General features: G+C 42.9%; 1 protein-coding gene across 9 annotated transcripts in view; it reads left to right on the top strand.

Moving 5' to 3' along the window:
* The window catches only part of TRIM9 (tripartite motif containing 9), a 111136-nt gene that overhangs the window by 57427 nt on the left and 39448 nt on the right, over nt 1-14261 (top strand). For all 9 annotated transcript variants that reach the window (XM_019451834.2, XM_019451836.2, XM_019451830.2 and 6 more), the window contains exons 2-3: nt 4565-4660; nt 6961-7083. In XM_019451834.2, coding sequence (XP_019307379.1) covers nt 4565-4660; nt 6961-7083 — 219 coding nt within the window. The remainder of the gene's footprint in view (nt 1-4564; nt 4661-6960; nt 7084-14261) is intronic.

Here is a 14261-nt window from a genome sequence, read left to right as displayed (position 1 = left end):
CTAAACCCATGTGTGTCCTCTCTGAGACTCTGCAAAATTGCAGGGTGGTGACTGGGATTAAATAGGATACACATTAAAAGCAACCATCAGTTCCTTGATAATAAGAAACAATCAATATATCATAACTCTTAGAATTTCTTGCCTTTGCTTTTTAATTATATAATGTCAATAATGTAGTAAGACTTAAAAAAACCAGTATTTCTTCCAGAAAAAAATTGTTATTCTCCGAGGGGCCTTACTTTAGAATCACATGGCATCAATCATCACTTTGCTCCTGCATTTTGTGTTGACCCTCGTACCTGGGAAGGAGGTGTGCTCTGTGACAGGGTCACAGGGGCCATCAAGCCAAGCCACTGTTGCTGGTTTGTCACCTCATCTATTTTGTACTAATTCTTTGGTTGACCCTTTTGACCCATCCCATGCCCGTAACTTCAGATTGCAGACAGCTAGGAAGCTTCCTTTCATTTGTCCCCATTGTCTCCATCCAATATTCATAGTAAACTGAGGGAGGAAGTGACACGTGAATCATGTTCATGGCAGGGCACCCTCCTCTGCGTGGGCGTGCCTTGGCAGCTGGGCAGATGCTCGGGCAAGTGAGGAGTTGGTCACGATGAACTGAATCCCATACCGGTTTGCTGAGCCTAAGTAATAATGGGTTGTGAACTGTCCTCCCCCTGGGGCTTCCAGGTTGAGCTTCTGACCCCTTATAACCTCCACTCCTTTGGAAGGTGTAGGGAATCTGGGTGGAAGTTGGAGGGACAAAGCAGCAGAAGAAGGAAGGAGGAGGCGGAGTGCTTTGTTCCTCTCCTTCAAGCTCTGAGCAACTTGCCTTCTTTCTGGGAGATCTTGGTTATTCAGAGCACGCTCTGAGATCTTGCCTGGAAATTTGTCAGTGCCTCCACGGCTACATCATTTCCCCACTCTCATTCACTTTCTGAACGTGACACCTTTTCAGAAAATTGGAAAACAAATATCCAGGAAATCAGAATGTCATTTCTTAGGCATTAAAAACCGCTTCTAACGGCTACATATACAGCCAGGGAGGCTGTAACGAAAACACACACTAAATATTTGCATCTTTGGTGTTCTGGTATAAATTTACAAGGCTGCTCTGTGGTCCTGAATACAGAACATTTCTGTTAGCCCAGAGCAGGAATTTAAATGCATCTGGGAAACAAAATCAATCAATAATAATGTTCTTCTACATCAGATTTAGCTTATAAATGTGATCAAAGAACTATCCTATAAAAGCGACGCACACATAAATCCTTATAATAAGAGCATTTTCTAATGATAAATAGTTTCCAGGGTTTTTCATTGTTTCCTGCTCAAATTTCTACAAGTTGGCAAAGCTTAAGAGAAAGGTTTTTAGATCTTTATCTTACAATGCAATTGTTTATCAAATACCAGAACCATCGTTAGCCAGGTAGAAGGCATTCTTGGGACTGAATATAGACACAAAGAAAGGTAATCTGCAACGAATTGATTTTTCCAGTTGACTTATTGCTTTGCCATATCAAAACCTGGGAGTGGATGAGGCCAGCACTCTTTGTATACTACGGAATAATTTTTTTCTAAGTAGATAGCAGTACCTGGTCAACAATTTTTTATGGGTGTCAGATCTAGCTTACATTGTATAATTAATTGCAAGCCTGGGATACAACAAATCAGGTCGCGTCTGTTCTGTATAAATGAGTGAACTTGGCTTCTGTACTCCAACATACAAATGTGGTTACTAAGGCATAGGTTATCATAAAAGGGGGAAGACGGGGTGCCTGGGTAGCTCAGTCGGTTAAGCATCCTACTTTGGCTCGGGTCATGACATTGTGGTTCGTGAGTTTGAGCCCCATGTCAGGCTCTGTGCTGACAGCTCAGAGCCTGGAGCCTGCTTCAGATTCTGTGTCTCCCTCTCTCTCTGCCCTTCCCACACCCCTGCTCTGTCTCCCTCTCTCTCTCAAAAATAAATAAAAACATTAAAAAATTTTTAAAAAGAGGGAAGAAAACTGGTAGCCAGCAAAACTTTTGCTCATTCAGAAGAAGGGAAGTGAGTTTAAAGTAACAATGAAAAATGTCTCCTTTAGAATATGTCTCTCCCATTTTATTGCCTGCTCTTCTAAATGAGACCCTACTACTCTCCCTCATCCCCTCAGCTCTTGGAAAAAGTTCTTGAGGAGAAAACTTTCACCCCAAATTATAGGTGCAGTTGGGACTAGTAATAAATAATTGAGCAGCCCTTCCAGCACTGCAAGCTCACTTTGTGCTTTTTCTTCCTCAGCTGTGTTGGTCTAGCCTCCCAGAGTCTGAGTACATAAATCAAAGTACAAGGGATGAGCAGAGCCCATTCCAGGAATCTGCCCTGTGACTCTCCCCAGTCAGTCTGCAGGTGTTTGTGAGCAGGAAGGAAGAAGATGAATAACAGCCAATGTTGATTAATCACGCAGCATGCACCAGAGAGGTTCTGAGCTTTAATCTAATATCTCATGCAATGCCCATAACACCCGAGAAGAGTAATATTCTTCTCATTTTATGGATGAGGTAAAACCATGTGTAAAGTTTGAAAAGCCACTGACTGGCAGAATTTATGAATTTGGATTAGTTCCCTTAACCATTACCCTTACTAGCAGGAGCTTTCCTATTGGTGAGTGCACTAAACCCTCACAATAACCCAACTACAAAATATTATTATGCTTCCCATTGTTTGCTTTGGAATAACTCAGGCAGAGGTAACTTTCTCAAGGTCACATTTAGTAAGGGACAGAGCCAGAATTTGAACCCTTCTAAAGCCTATGTTCTTTCTATCTCCCCACATTATTTCTATCAAGCATTTGACATGCATATTTTTAAAGAGATCCAGTGCCTAACTTTGTATTTAATAAGGCAGATATAAAAAGAACATTCACTTAGCATTATACTCTGTAGATCTATCCACATTCTTGCAAATGGCAAGATTTCATTCTTCTTTATGGCTGAGTAATATTCCATTGTGTATATATCTTCTATATATCTAGATATAGATATAGATATATCTCCTATATATCCTCTTTATCCATTCATCTATCAATGGACACTTGGGGTGCTTCCATATCTTGGTTATTTTCAATAATGCAGTAGACATAGGGGTGCAGATATCTTTCAAATTAGTATTTTTGTATTCATTGGGTAAATACCCAGTAGTGGAATTATTGGATCATATGGTAAGGTGAAAGAGATTAAAAGTACACTTATGAGTACACTTGATGAGCACTGAGTAATGTATAGAACTGTTGAATCACTATATTGCACACCTGAAACTAATATAACACTGTATGTTAACTGTACTGGATTGAAGAGAAAAAAGAAAGAGAAACATTCATTAGACCAAGATTCTGCCCTTTTACTGAGAGGAGAGAGGGATGAAGCTTTGTGTTGGTAAGGAGAGTGGGCTTTAGTCTTTAAAGAAGGTGTTGTGGGAAAGGAGTTTGTCTCTGTAATTTACAGGTGAGATGAAAGGATATAGCAGAAGGAATTTTGCATTAAGTACAATGCTGAAAGTAATGGAAAATCCCAAACAGGAACTTAACAAGGAGTTAATTTTCCCCACAAACAAGAAGCCTAGTGGTAGGAGACTCAACTGTTGTTCAGCTGCTCAATGATGCCAATGGAGCCGGGCTCTTTCTTCTTCCACCCCTCCTCCCTTACCATGTTGGCCTTCTCAGTGAGAGTCATAAGACATCTGCCATAAAGTCAGGAACAAAAGGGCAGAGGCTGTACCAGCCACATTGGTCTCATGTTAGCAGAAAAGCAAGAGCTTTCTCAGACCCCTCCTCACCCCCAGCCATCTTCCACTTGAGTCTCATCAATTAGTAGTATGTCCCATGGCCACCCCAGCAGACAGGGAGGCTGGGAAAGCCAGTGTTTACCTGGACACATGGCCCCCAGCAGAACTTCATTCCAGATGGACAGGACACTGTGGAAAATTAGGATGAGAGTCTTCCTTGGTTGAGGAGTGGACAGGAGTTAGGGCAACAGGGCTGTATTTGGGAGAAGGAAGGTGACCTTGATGAAAAAAATGTGATTGTGGGTTTTGTATGTGCCATTACACTGAAGTAGCCCCAGAGCATCATACCAGTGCTCTAACCCTTCCTTCCTTCATCCTGTTCTTGACTGTATTCTTCCTGCCCCAACGCCAGACCAATAGCACTTTGGCCTAAATAATTTTGATAATCATCATATCTTCTGACTCACTTTAGCTTTTAATTTTAAGTTAAATAAATTATTGCTGAATTAATTAACTAGTTCATGACATGTGGAATTTCCAGGCAGGTATCAGCTGGTGAGGGCCTTTGCAATGACCAGGAGCTTTCACTGCTTCAGAGGAGAAACTTCTCAGGAGCCTGTGGAAGGTGCCTGGATGCCATTAGTACCAGAATCCTCATATACAGATGTTGGCTAACTGCCCCAAGCTCTGAGAAGAGGAATCTGAGGGGCTTGAGAACTCTTGGGTCTTGGATCAAAACAACACCGTAAGACCTTGTTGCTACTTCCTGTGGTTACAGCTCCCTGGCTTCCTTCTTTATCTTTGCAGAGCCAGCTCTCCCAGGCGCTGAACGGACTGTCAGACAGGGCCAAAGAAGCCAAGGAGTTTCTGGTGCAGCTCCGCAACATGGTCCAACAGATCCAGGTATTGCCAGCACCTGAGACAGAAAGCAAACTCCGTGGGTTAAGATGTAGCTGTGTAGCAGGGAGTTTGTTTCTTCTACCTTAATGTGTTGTGGAGAAATTCCAATTATTCTCTTCTGCTCTGTCCCTTCTAATACAAACACACATACAGGCCAACTTCAAACACACCCCTTCTCGAGGTGGTTGTGTTTTGCCAACAAGCCAGCAACACAACCTAGTTTTCCAAATAGTTGCTACCTTTGGCACTAGGGTCCTAATTCTCCACTACTGCGTATTTAGAAAGAGGCCTCTTTGTGAATTCAGAGTCATTATTGTTGAGTTTTTAAAACTCTTCAGGTTCCCAAAACACCTTGCAATAATTATATCTTATCTGATGATAACAAACAGGTCACATTTTCTCTTTTTTCCTTCCTTCCTTCCTCCCTCCCTTCCTTTCCTTCCCTCCTGCCTTTCCTTCCTTCCTTCCTTCCTTCCTTCCTTCCTTCCTTCCTTCCTTCCTTCACTCTTTCCTTCCTTCCTGCCCATAGTAATGCTTCTTCTCTACTTAGATACTTAAGTGTTTTCCAACCATGACCCCCCTGGTAACTATAATTTCAGATTGCTTTGTTTGGACACAATGACCCAAAGATCAGCCAGCATTTGAGAGCTCGTGAGCTCTCCGCTATTGCTAAAGGGAGAAACCATAAACTGCATGAGATGCTTAACTAGTGAACATCTACACTGTTTACTGTTCTTATGTTTTGAGGTTTGCCTCACAGAAATAACCTTCACTCTGGCCTCCAGTAAATTGGCTTTCCTAGTTAATATTTAACCCATGTCAAAGTAGAATGGTCTTTTTAAAGGTAAGCCAGGCTTTCAAAGCATCTTATATTGATTTCCTCACTCTTTTTTCCACGCATGTTCATGTTAAAACTTTTGATCCCCTGACAATCTAACAGTTGTACACTTTCTTCTGTTTTCCAGAACAACAGAGGTGATCGGTCAGTCCCTTCTTTGCTTTTGCCCTGCACCCCACCTCTTCATCAGAGCAAAGCTTTCCTTCTGCTCTAAATCAGAAACTGCAAGAGGGCTGCCCTCATCCTCCCAATATTACCCTGTGTGGGACATAGAGCCCTCTTAAATGACGTTTTCCAGAGGACTTCTCTGAGTACTCAAAAACAATTGCCAGGAAAGCCAAAACTTAGCATGTAGAAGGCACTAGTCAAGCAATTACTAATATAACACATTACATGAAGAAGATCTTGCATTTAAAAAGTTCTCAAATGCCTATCAGTAGATCCTTATATTAAGAGACATAGTTCTTTATGACTTAGAGAATAAATTAAAATTTGATAGGCTAAGCTGTTCCTTCCTTGCCAGCCCCCTAGAGCTTACAGTTGACTCAGTTGGGTGCTATTTTTTCAATGCTATTCATGTATGTGTGAGTATTCATCTTTCATTTGCTATAAATTATAACTGTCTTTCAGATTATCACTTGACAATCAAAATTACATATGTGATTTACTGAAAGGACTATCATTAATGAATGCTTATGATTTAGGGAGAGAATTGCTTGAAAGAAATGCTATAGCATGTACAGATTTAAATCAAGAAAATAGTTAGATCCAACATTCAATGTAAACATCACAGAGAAGCTATAATTCATTTAGAACATGGTAAGTGTTCCCTCACAAGCTATTGGTTCGTGGCTTGACTTTTAGGGCTGGGTAGAAGTCAAGTCAATTGTTCTTGACTGTCTATGTACATTAACTATTTGCTTTCCTTAATGAAAGCAGCAAGTACTTTTGCCCATGATTATTCTTGTAACGTTCTATTATCATTGGATTATTGATTAATATTGAAGACCACTTCTGTCCTCTTTCTTCCCTCTTCTCTTGAATTTAATGATTCTTTAGCTCTCATGCCTCTACAATACCCCACCTGCTCAGGCAGCCAGCCTCTCTGAATGCCACCTTCCACCATACATAAGCAGACATCCGCCAGCCCTCAGAAAGATTCATGTTCAACTCCACAAACTGAAGCTTTATTTTATACAATATAATGTAAACTGTGGGTATGATTTCCTTTTGATAAATTTATTAAGTAATATTTATCCTTTTCAATTTAAAGTGAACACTATCACTGTAGAATGAAATGTATCCAGGTATTGAAACAACGTGAAATGTGCATTGTGGACAGAGTTCCTTTTCATCTCCTTCAGCAGGGATTTGCACCCCACAAATGGTCAGGGGAGCTCTGTCTTCCCCTGCAGCCCAAGGAGACCGGGTGCTTTGCGGCTGAGAGATGTGCTTTCTCATGCAGGAGAACAGTGTGGAGTTCGAGGCTTGCCTGGTGGCCCAGTGTGATGCCCTCATCGATGCCCTCAACAGAAGGAAAGCCCAGCTGCTCGCACGTGTCAACAAGGAGCATGAGCACAAGCTGAAGGTGAGTGCTGCTCCATGGGGAGAGGAGAAAGCCAAGGAGCCAGGCTCCCAGGGCCGGGATGGACAGGCTAGATGGGTGGGCCAGATGCCCACAGTCTTGGTGGCCAGTGGCCTGGAGAGCAAGGAGCAAGCATCCCTTCATTCCCCACACACTCCCTCATTTACCTCAGTGATATTTATTGAATGACTCCCCTGGGCCAAGAATTGCTCTGAGTGTAGGCACAATTAAATAAATAAAAATCACTGCCCTCATGAGGCTTATTTTCCACCAGAAGGGATAAACAGTAAGCAAGATAAGTAAGTAAAATACGCAGTATTTAGTACAAAAAAAAAAAAAAAAAAAGCTAAGGAAAATAATAAGGATTAGGGGATGGAAGTCCTAGGAAAGGGGGTTGAAGTTTTAGACAAGGTGGCCAGAGTGGCCATACAGAGGCAAAAGGTATTTTTGAAATGGGAATGGAAACCATGCTTTCCAGAAGACAAACAAGGTTTTTCTTAACTTCTGAAGTGAACTGTGTGACGGGACGGCTACACAGACTTTTGTCATCGCACAGTGGAGTTGATTGATTATGAGTGTGGGCCCTATTGGCAAAAGGATTGGTCCTCCTGGAGACATCTGATACCCCATCCACTCCCTCACTGGAGCAGGACAACAAGATGTGAGAGCAGGCTGGAGACATGGGAACAACCCCGCAGGAGGGAGCCCAGAAGTAGGCAGTCAGCAGAGGTCCACATGCATGGCCAGTGAGCCCCAGGGTAACTACCAGTGGGTAGAGGATATGAGGTGCACAATGTTGGCCTGACATTAGGGTAGAGGGAGAGGTAAGGTCTGACCACAGGCCCTTTGTTGGGGTTAGGCAGCCAACTTCAGGGAGCTCATGATGTGGGCAGCAGGCAATGGATACAACCTCACGTGAGCTCATGAATGGCCCTGTGAGCCTCAGATACCCCAGCAGGTTGGAAACAGGCTATAGTCCCTGAAGAATAGGGGAAGGCCCCATTGTTAAACTAATGGGATTCCAGTAGGAAAACCAAGGGAGAAATGAAGAAATAAGAGAGCACAGCTTGCAAGATTTGGGGCTCAAGCTTAGTGGCAGGGAAGCTTCATCAAACAGGGCCAGCACCCATTTCATGGGTACCAGAAACAAGGCAATAAACTAGTTGCCAACTAGGGCATGAGACCTGGGCAAGACCCGCAGCAAGACTGGCAATGCTGAGCCCTGAGCAGCAGTCACCAACCTTCCAACTTTATGCCCCAGCCACACACCAGGACCCGGAGCCCCAGGGGGCTCAGCCAGAAGGCAGGGAGACAGGCAACAAGATAAAGAACAACCTCTCCCCAGGGAAGCTTAACAGTTCTCTCCAAAAGTAAGAAAACCCCAACTCCAGCTTCCTCCTCTAAGAGGCTCCCTCCTCCGCTGCCCACCTGCTGCAAAACATTTAGAGCCACACACCTGCTTCTTCCTGCCCCAAAGTCAGAGCAATAATGTGGCTGGAATATAAACCTTTCTCCCCTGCCTTTGTGGCTTGCCCAGGTGTCGCTCTGAGAGGGCCTGTGGAACTCAATCAGGCAGGCGGCAGAGCTGGGGCAACAAAGTCCAGAAAGAGCCCTTGAGGGCTCTGCCCTGTGATGAAGTCTGCTGGCCTGACTTCCTGGGTGCTGTATCAGGGCCATGTCTCTCCACATGTTCCTGATGAGGGAGCAGCAGTGCAATCTTATCAAGGAGAGGTACTGTAGATTCCTTGATAAAGAAAATTGTGTGCCTTGAAGTTAAATCTGAACCAGGAAGGAGTTTGGAAAGAAAAGTGCACAGGGCTCTAATGTTCAGAGAGCCTCAGCCTGTTGGCTTAGACAGTGAAGCGAGGCTGGCGATTATAACCCTGCTTCCAGAGATGCCATTGCTGTTTCTTGGTGGTGGCTCTTACTGGAAAACCCTCTTAGGTTCATCTTAGAATGCACTCAAACCTGATTCCGTCACCTGCTCTGACATTACTAAACGATTGTTGCTATTGCCCTTCATGTAACACTCTTCAGAAACCCAGAACTTTTATTATTATGGTGGAACTCAGAATACCACTTGAACCACCTAGAGCCACCTAAAATAAAACCACAGCTATCTTCAGGAAATGAGCTGGACAGCTGGATTTTCTCTCTAAATAGTAGACCAACCGTTTTAGTAGGTAGCCACCAGATTTTAACTTGTTCTCAGTGGAAATCTCTTTTTTAAGACATTTCAGACACTTTCTTGGTATCTTTAAGCAGAACGCAGTGAACCATTTGTGATAAACCACATAGTGACTGTAGCCGCAACTCCAGGTTTTATGCGTGGGAGAGACAAAAGGGCAGTGACCTGGACAGAAAAGGGAATCAAGGATTGAGAAAGTATCACTTCTCCATGTCAAACGGTAGCAGAGGGGCGTGAAAGCCCCCCCAGGTGCCTCTGCTCAGTGCTGCCTCTGCTGTAGGGGACTGTGCGAAAATCAGTTAATGGAGGGACTGCAGAGGAACCTGGTGACCTGCCCCAGCAGGGCACAGCGGTGTGCCCGGGGACACTGAGCAGCAGCAGCTGCCTGCTCGCATTCCACCCTTCCCTGGGCGGCGTTCCCTGCCCCTGATCCCATAGGGCCACGGAAACAGGAGACAGGTGGCTGGCTGTCCCCCACCGCAGGAAAGCTGTTCTGTCTTCTGTCTCGAGCGATTTGTTTCTCTGCTGTTGCCAGTGGATTGTATGTCACTGCTTCTAAAAACAGCCAGCAGGGCCGACGCCGTGACTACTGATGCAGCCTCCAATTTCCCTCCCTCTGCTTTTCTCCCTCCTGCCTTTCCCCTTTCTTGTCATTTCTGTTGCTCCTCAGATTTGTGAGAAAAGACTGGCCTTTTATAGACATCGCTTGCCAAGCACAGTACTTCTTTCTGTCTTTGTTGGCTAACCCATCACTCATAGTCCGGCAAGGATAATCTTATGGTCTTCCGCTTCCCTTTGGCAGAGTTCTCTAGGGGCCCTGCTTTTTGCTGACAAAGAGGAGAGTTGTGTGTGTATTTTTCTGGCAACTTTCTCTCCTTGAGCAATCCAAAAGGCTAAGGATGCTGGAAAGTGAGTGTGTATAAAGACAGTCTTTATAATCTCCTCATGCCCCTCTCTGAAAGCACTGATTGCTTGAGCAGATTGAATAGTTCTGGTTCTGAGGCAAGCTGGCGCTGAGAGGTAAAGAGCCCAGATTCTGTGTCACAGAGAATGGGGTGTGAGGACACACTTTCTCACTTACTAGATCTCTAACTGTGGGCAAGCCTGTGGCTCAGTTTCTTTCACCTGTGTGTACAATCGGGCCAGAAGCAGTCATCACATCATAGGAAATTGCCAAGCACGTTAGCACAGTCCTCAATAAATATTAGCTATTACTGTTGTTATCATTGAGAGAGAATGCCTGGAAACCTGGTATCACTTAGTAAGTACACTGAAGAAGTTCTCCAAGGGACTGGCTTTCCATAATACTAGAGAATGTGGTGTAGAATTAGTCTATACACAGGCGTGATTGTCTCTGGACCTAGGAGAGTGGCTTGAGACATATGTATGCAGCTGTGACCGTATTTTAGGAATATTGTTTCTTAATACTATTCTTTGGTTTGAAAACAAAAAAAAACACTGGGAGCCACATATCTATTTTCAGGATGTGGTGAACTAATGAAATGTCAGAAAGCTACTGACGGGGAAAATTGCTTTTGAGCTTCCAAGGGATATTACTAACTCATGTTTTTGAGACTACTTGGGTGATATCCCCACAATAAGCACGGTAAACCGGAGCCCCTGGGTGTCTTGTTCAAACTACATGTTTTGTTGTTGTTGTTGTTGTTGTTGTTGTTGACAAAATGTGAGCAGGGGAGGGACAGAGAGAGGGAGACACAGAATCCGAAGCGGGCTCTAGGCTCTGAGCTGTCAGCACAGAGCCCGACATGGGGCTCGAAACCATGAACCAGAAGATCATGACCTGAGCTAAAGTCAGACACTCAACTGACTGAGCCACTCAGGTGCCACATGAACTATATGTTTTGTTAACATCCTTTCTGGGCCTTCTTGACCTGAATAGGACCTTAGAGTATCCTCACCATCTGCGATCCTCACAGGGAATTTGTGACAACACTGAAGTGTGCCATTAATGAGATCTGTGCTTTTCTCGGGAAACTGACAATGTCATTTTTCTTTTGGTAGGCCCAAAGAAATATCAGAGAATTATTTTTATTTATGTAACGTTCAGAATTTGAAGTAATTCCACAATGATCTTAAATACATACTTGCTCCAGTATTTTAGAGTAAATTCATATGTGTGCGAAACAAAGTGACAGGTTTCTTCTTGGTCACCTTTCAATTCTAAGATTCTTGGGAAGAAAAAAAGTTATAGTTATTCAAAAATATCCCCCCAAAAATCTAGGCTTTAATTTCCATGTGTGGCCAGTAAATGAACGTACCAACAAAATCATGGAGCGAGTGTGCTGAGGGATAACGATAAAGTGTACTGTTTTTACAGCAGCCAACACATCCCAATTGTAACTATACACAGGTTTGATTTTGAATCCAAGTGTACTGTTGGATCTTGTTAGAATCATTCTCATTATGGTGACAATTATCTTGGTTGTTATTTACCATGTATTGCGTATCATGTTCCCATTATGTTTATTAAAAAATTATACAGTCATATCATTAAGAGTACACATTTACACTAGGGATATTACCGGCTTGTCGAATTGCTTACTTAAGCTATTTGCCATTGTCTTAAAACAAACAAGTAACCCTTGATTTAGATTGGGGTGGGGGATGGGGAAGAAAGAGAGGGAGGGAGGGTGGAAGACAGACCTATCCAAGCCCACAAAATTTTGTTTAAATAATCAGATATGATTTAACGGGCTACAGACTTTACTAGAAAGAAAAATCAGGGTGCCTGGATGGCTTAGTTAGTTAAGTGTCCACCTTTGGCTTAGGTCATGGTCTCATGGTTCGTGAGTTCGAGCCCCGCATCGGTCTCTGTGCTGACAGCTCAGAGCCTGGAGCTTGCTTCAGATTCTGTGTCTCCCTCTCTCTTTCTCTCTCTCTGCCCCTTTCCTGCTCATGTTCACTCTGTCTCTCTTTCTCTTTCTCTCTCTCTCAAAAATAAACATTAAAAAAAAATTTAATAAAAATAAAAGAGAAAGAAAAAGCAACGAATTTAACCCAATAATCAGCACAATCCCAGTAAAACTACTGGCAACAAGTTCTGTTAAGTCCATTACAGTCAAGACATTTGGAAAGATCGGGCACACCAAAACACTTGAAACCTTTGGCTGCCATTAGGGGTCCAACCCTAAAATTTTAATCACAATCATTTTTGATTATAAGCCTATCATTAAGGGGGAATTCATTTGGCAAATTCTGTGATCCTCTGCTTCCTACCACGTAGGAGCAGAAGTCACAGAGGGACAATACAGAACAGAGTGCCCAGGGTGCCCATGGAATCACCGGGCGCCACACACACAGCTGGAGCTCACCAAAGCTACGGGACATACTCCTGAACACCCCGTACCCGCTTTGGCAACGTCCATGAAGGGCAGTCACAGACCTTTGACGCCCTTTGCCTGAACCCAGACATGAGTGACATTCCTTACCTCCAGAGGGCACTAAACACATACTTTGAAGATGGCAATCTAGTGAGTCTCCCTGAGCCTCACAGCCTAGGAAACACCACATTGTATGCATCACTAGTGTCCTCCTGTGTGGATGGGTCCGCACCACCATGCTTCTGTCTCCAAATGACTTGTGTTTCCTCACTAACTTCTCTGTACAAGGATGTAGTATTCTACACACTAAGAGCATGCTTTCTTTGCATGTTCCACCCAACGTTTATTGATGAGGCTATTGGTGACATTTACATTTCTGGAATGGAAAGTTCACAGTTTTGCTGTTAAAATCTCAAGCCTTTCTCAAAACAGGTACATGTCTTATTCATTTGATAGGGCTGAATGATCCTTTTCTTGATGAAAAACTCAAAGCCTCAAGAACCTGTCTTTGAAATGATTAGTTGCCAATGTGGGTAATTAATAACACTCGTACAGAAGAGTGGTACCAAGAGAAAGGGGAAATATTTGCCTCTAACCATGTGGGAGAATGGTGGCATGTGAGAAATTTAAAAAGCTCTTCCTTAATTTAAATGCCTCTAAGTGAGAACAAACTGAGGGTTGATGGGGGGTGGGAGGGAGGGGAGGGTAGGTGATGGGTATTGAGGAGGGCACCTTTTGGGATGAGCACTGGGTGTTGTATGGAAACCAATTTGACAATAAACTTCATATATTGAAAAAAATAAATAAATAAATAAAATGAAAAAATGAAAAAAAATAAAATAAAAAATAAATGCCTCTAAGTGTCACTGAATATAGTGATAATATAGAAGATAAAATTCTACCCTAGGGGGAGAAAAAGAGAATTCATTATTTTATTAGCTGAACCTCGTGGCCAAAGCACTTCACCTGTAACTCACAAATGAGTCAATTCCAGGCATTAGTTAGTCATCTTGCTTCAGGAATGATGATGCATATAGAAATTCCCCTCCACTGACCAAAAGGACCTGTGAAGAATACATTTTTCAAGCTTGCATCTTGAAAGTACTTGTACCTTACATTAAAAAAAAGAGGTTACTTTATACTTGGGGGAAACTGTTTTAAACTGTGATGGGAAGGGATATATTTAAGAACAAATTTCTTAAAATAGGAGAGAGATGTTAGTGTTGACTTAGACTAAAAATTCATTAGTGGTATCTCTCCAGACTCCAGGATGAACGAAAATACTATGAGTGAAAGTATTTATTAAAAATAGGAAGGAAAGAAAGAAAGAAAGAAAGAAAGAAAGAAAGAAAGAAAGAAAGAAAGAAAGAATTTTAAAGAGCCATATGCAAGATGGGAGAGGTGAACAGAGGTAGAGAAAGGGTATCGAGGTCAAATTGGATAAAATAAGGAAATTCACCCTAATTGGCTTCAGTTCTTGCTGCTGGTTGTGTTACCTGAGCTGAGTGGAGGGAGGAGATTGGTCTACTAGAGATGGGATGGAAAAATGTAGTTGTAGATAGAACAAAATCTTACACTTATATACTGTATAAGCTTTCGTGGATTGCTCTATGCTACCAAAAAAGTTCAAGCATTCAGAGGGAATGCTCAAT

The sequence above is a fragment of the Panthera pardus genome, unplaced genomic scaffold (genome assembly GCF_024362965.1).
Source record: "Panthera pardus isolate Hobbes unplaced genomic scaffold, ASM2436296v1 HiC_scaffold_24, whole genome shotgun sequence".
Lineage (NCBI taxonomy): Eukaryota > Metazoa > Chordata > Mammalia > Carnivora > Felidae > Panthera > Panthera pardus.
Note: the sequence above shows the minus strand (reverse complement) of the source record. Positions and strands in the feature narration are given on the sequence as shown.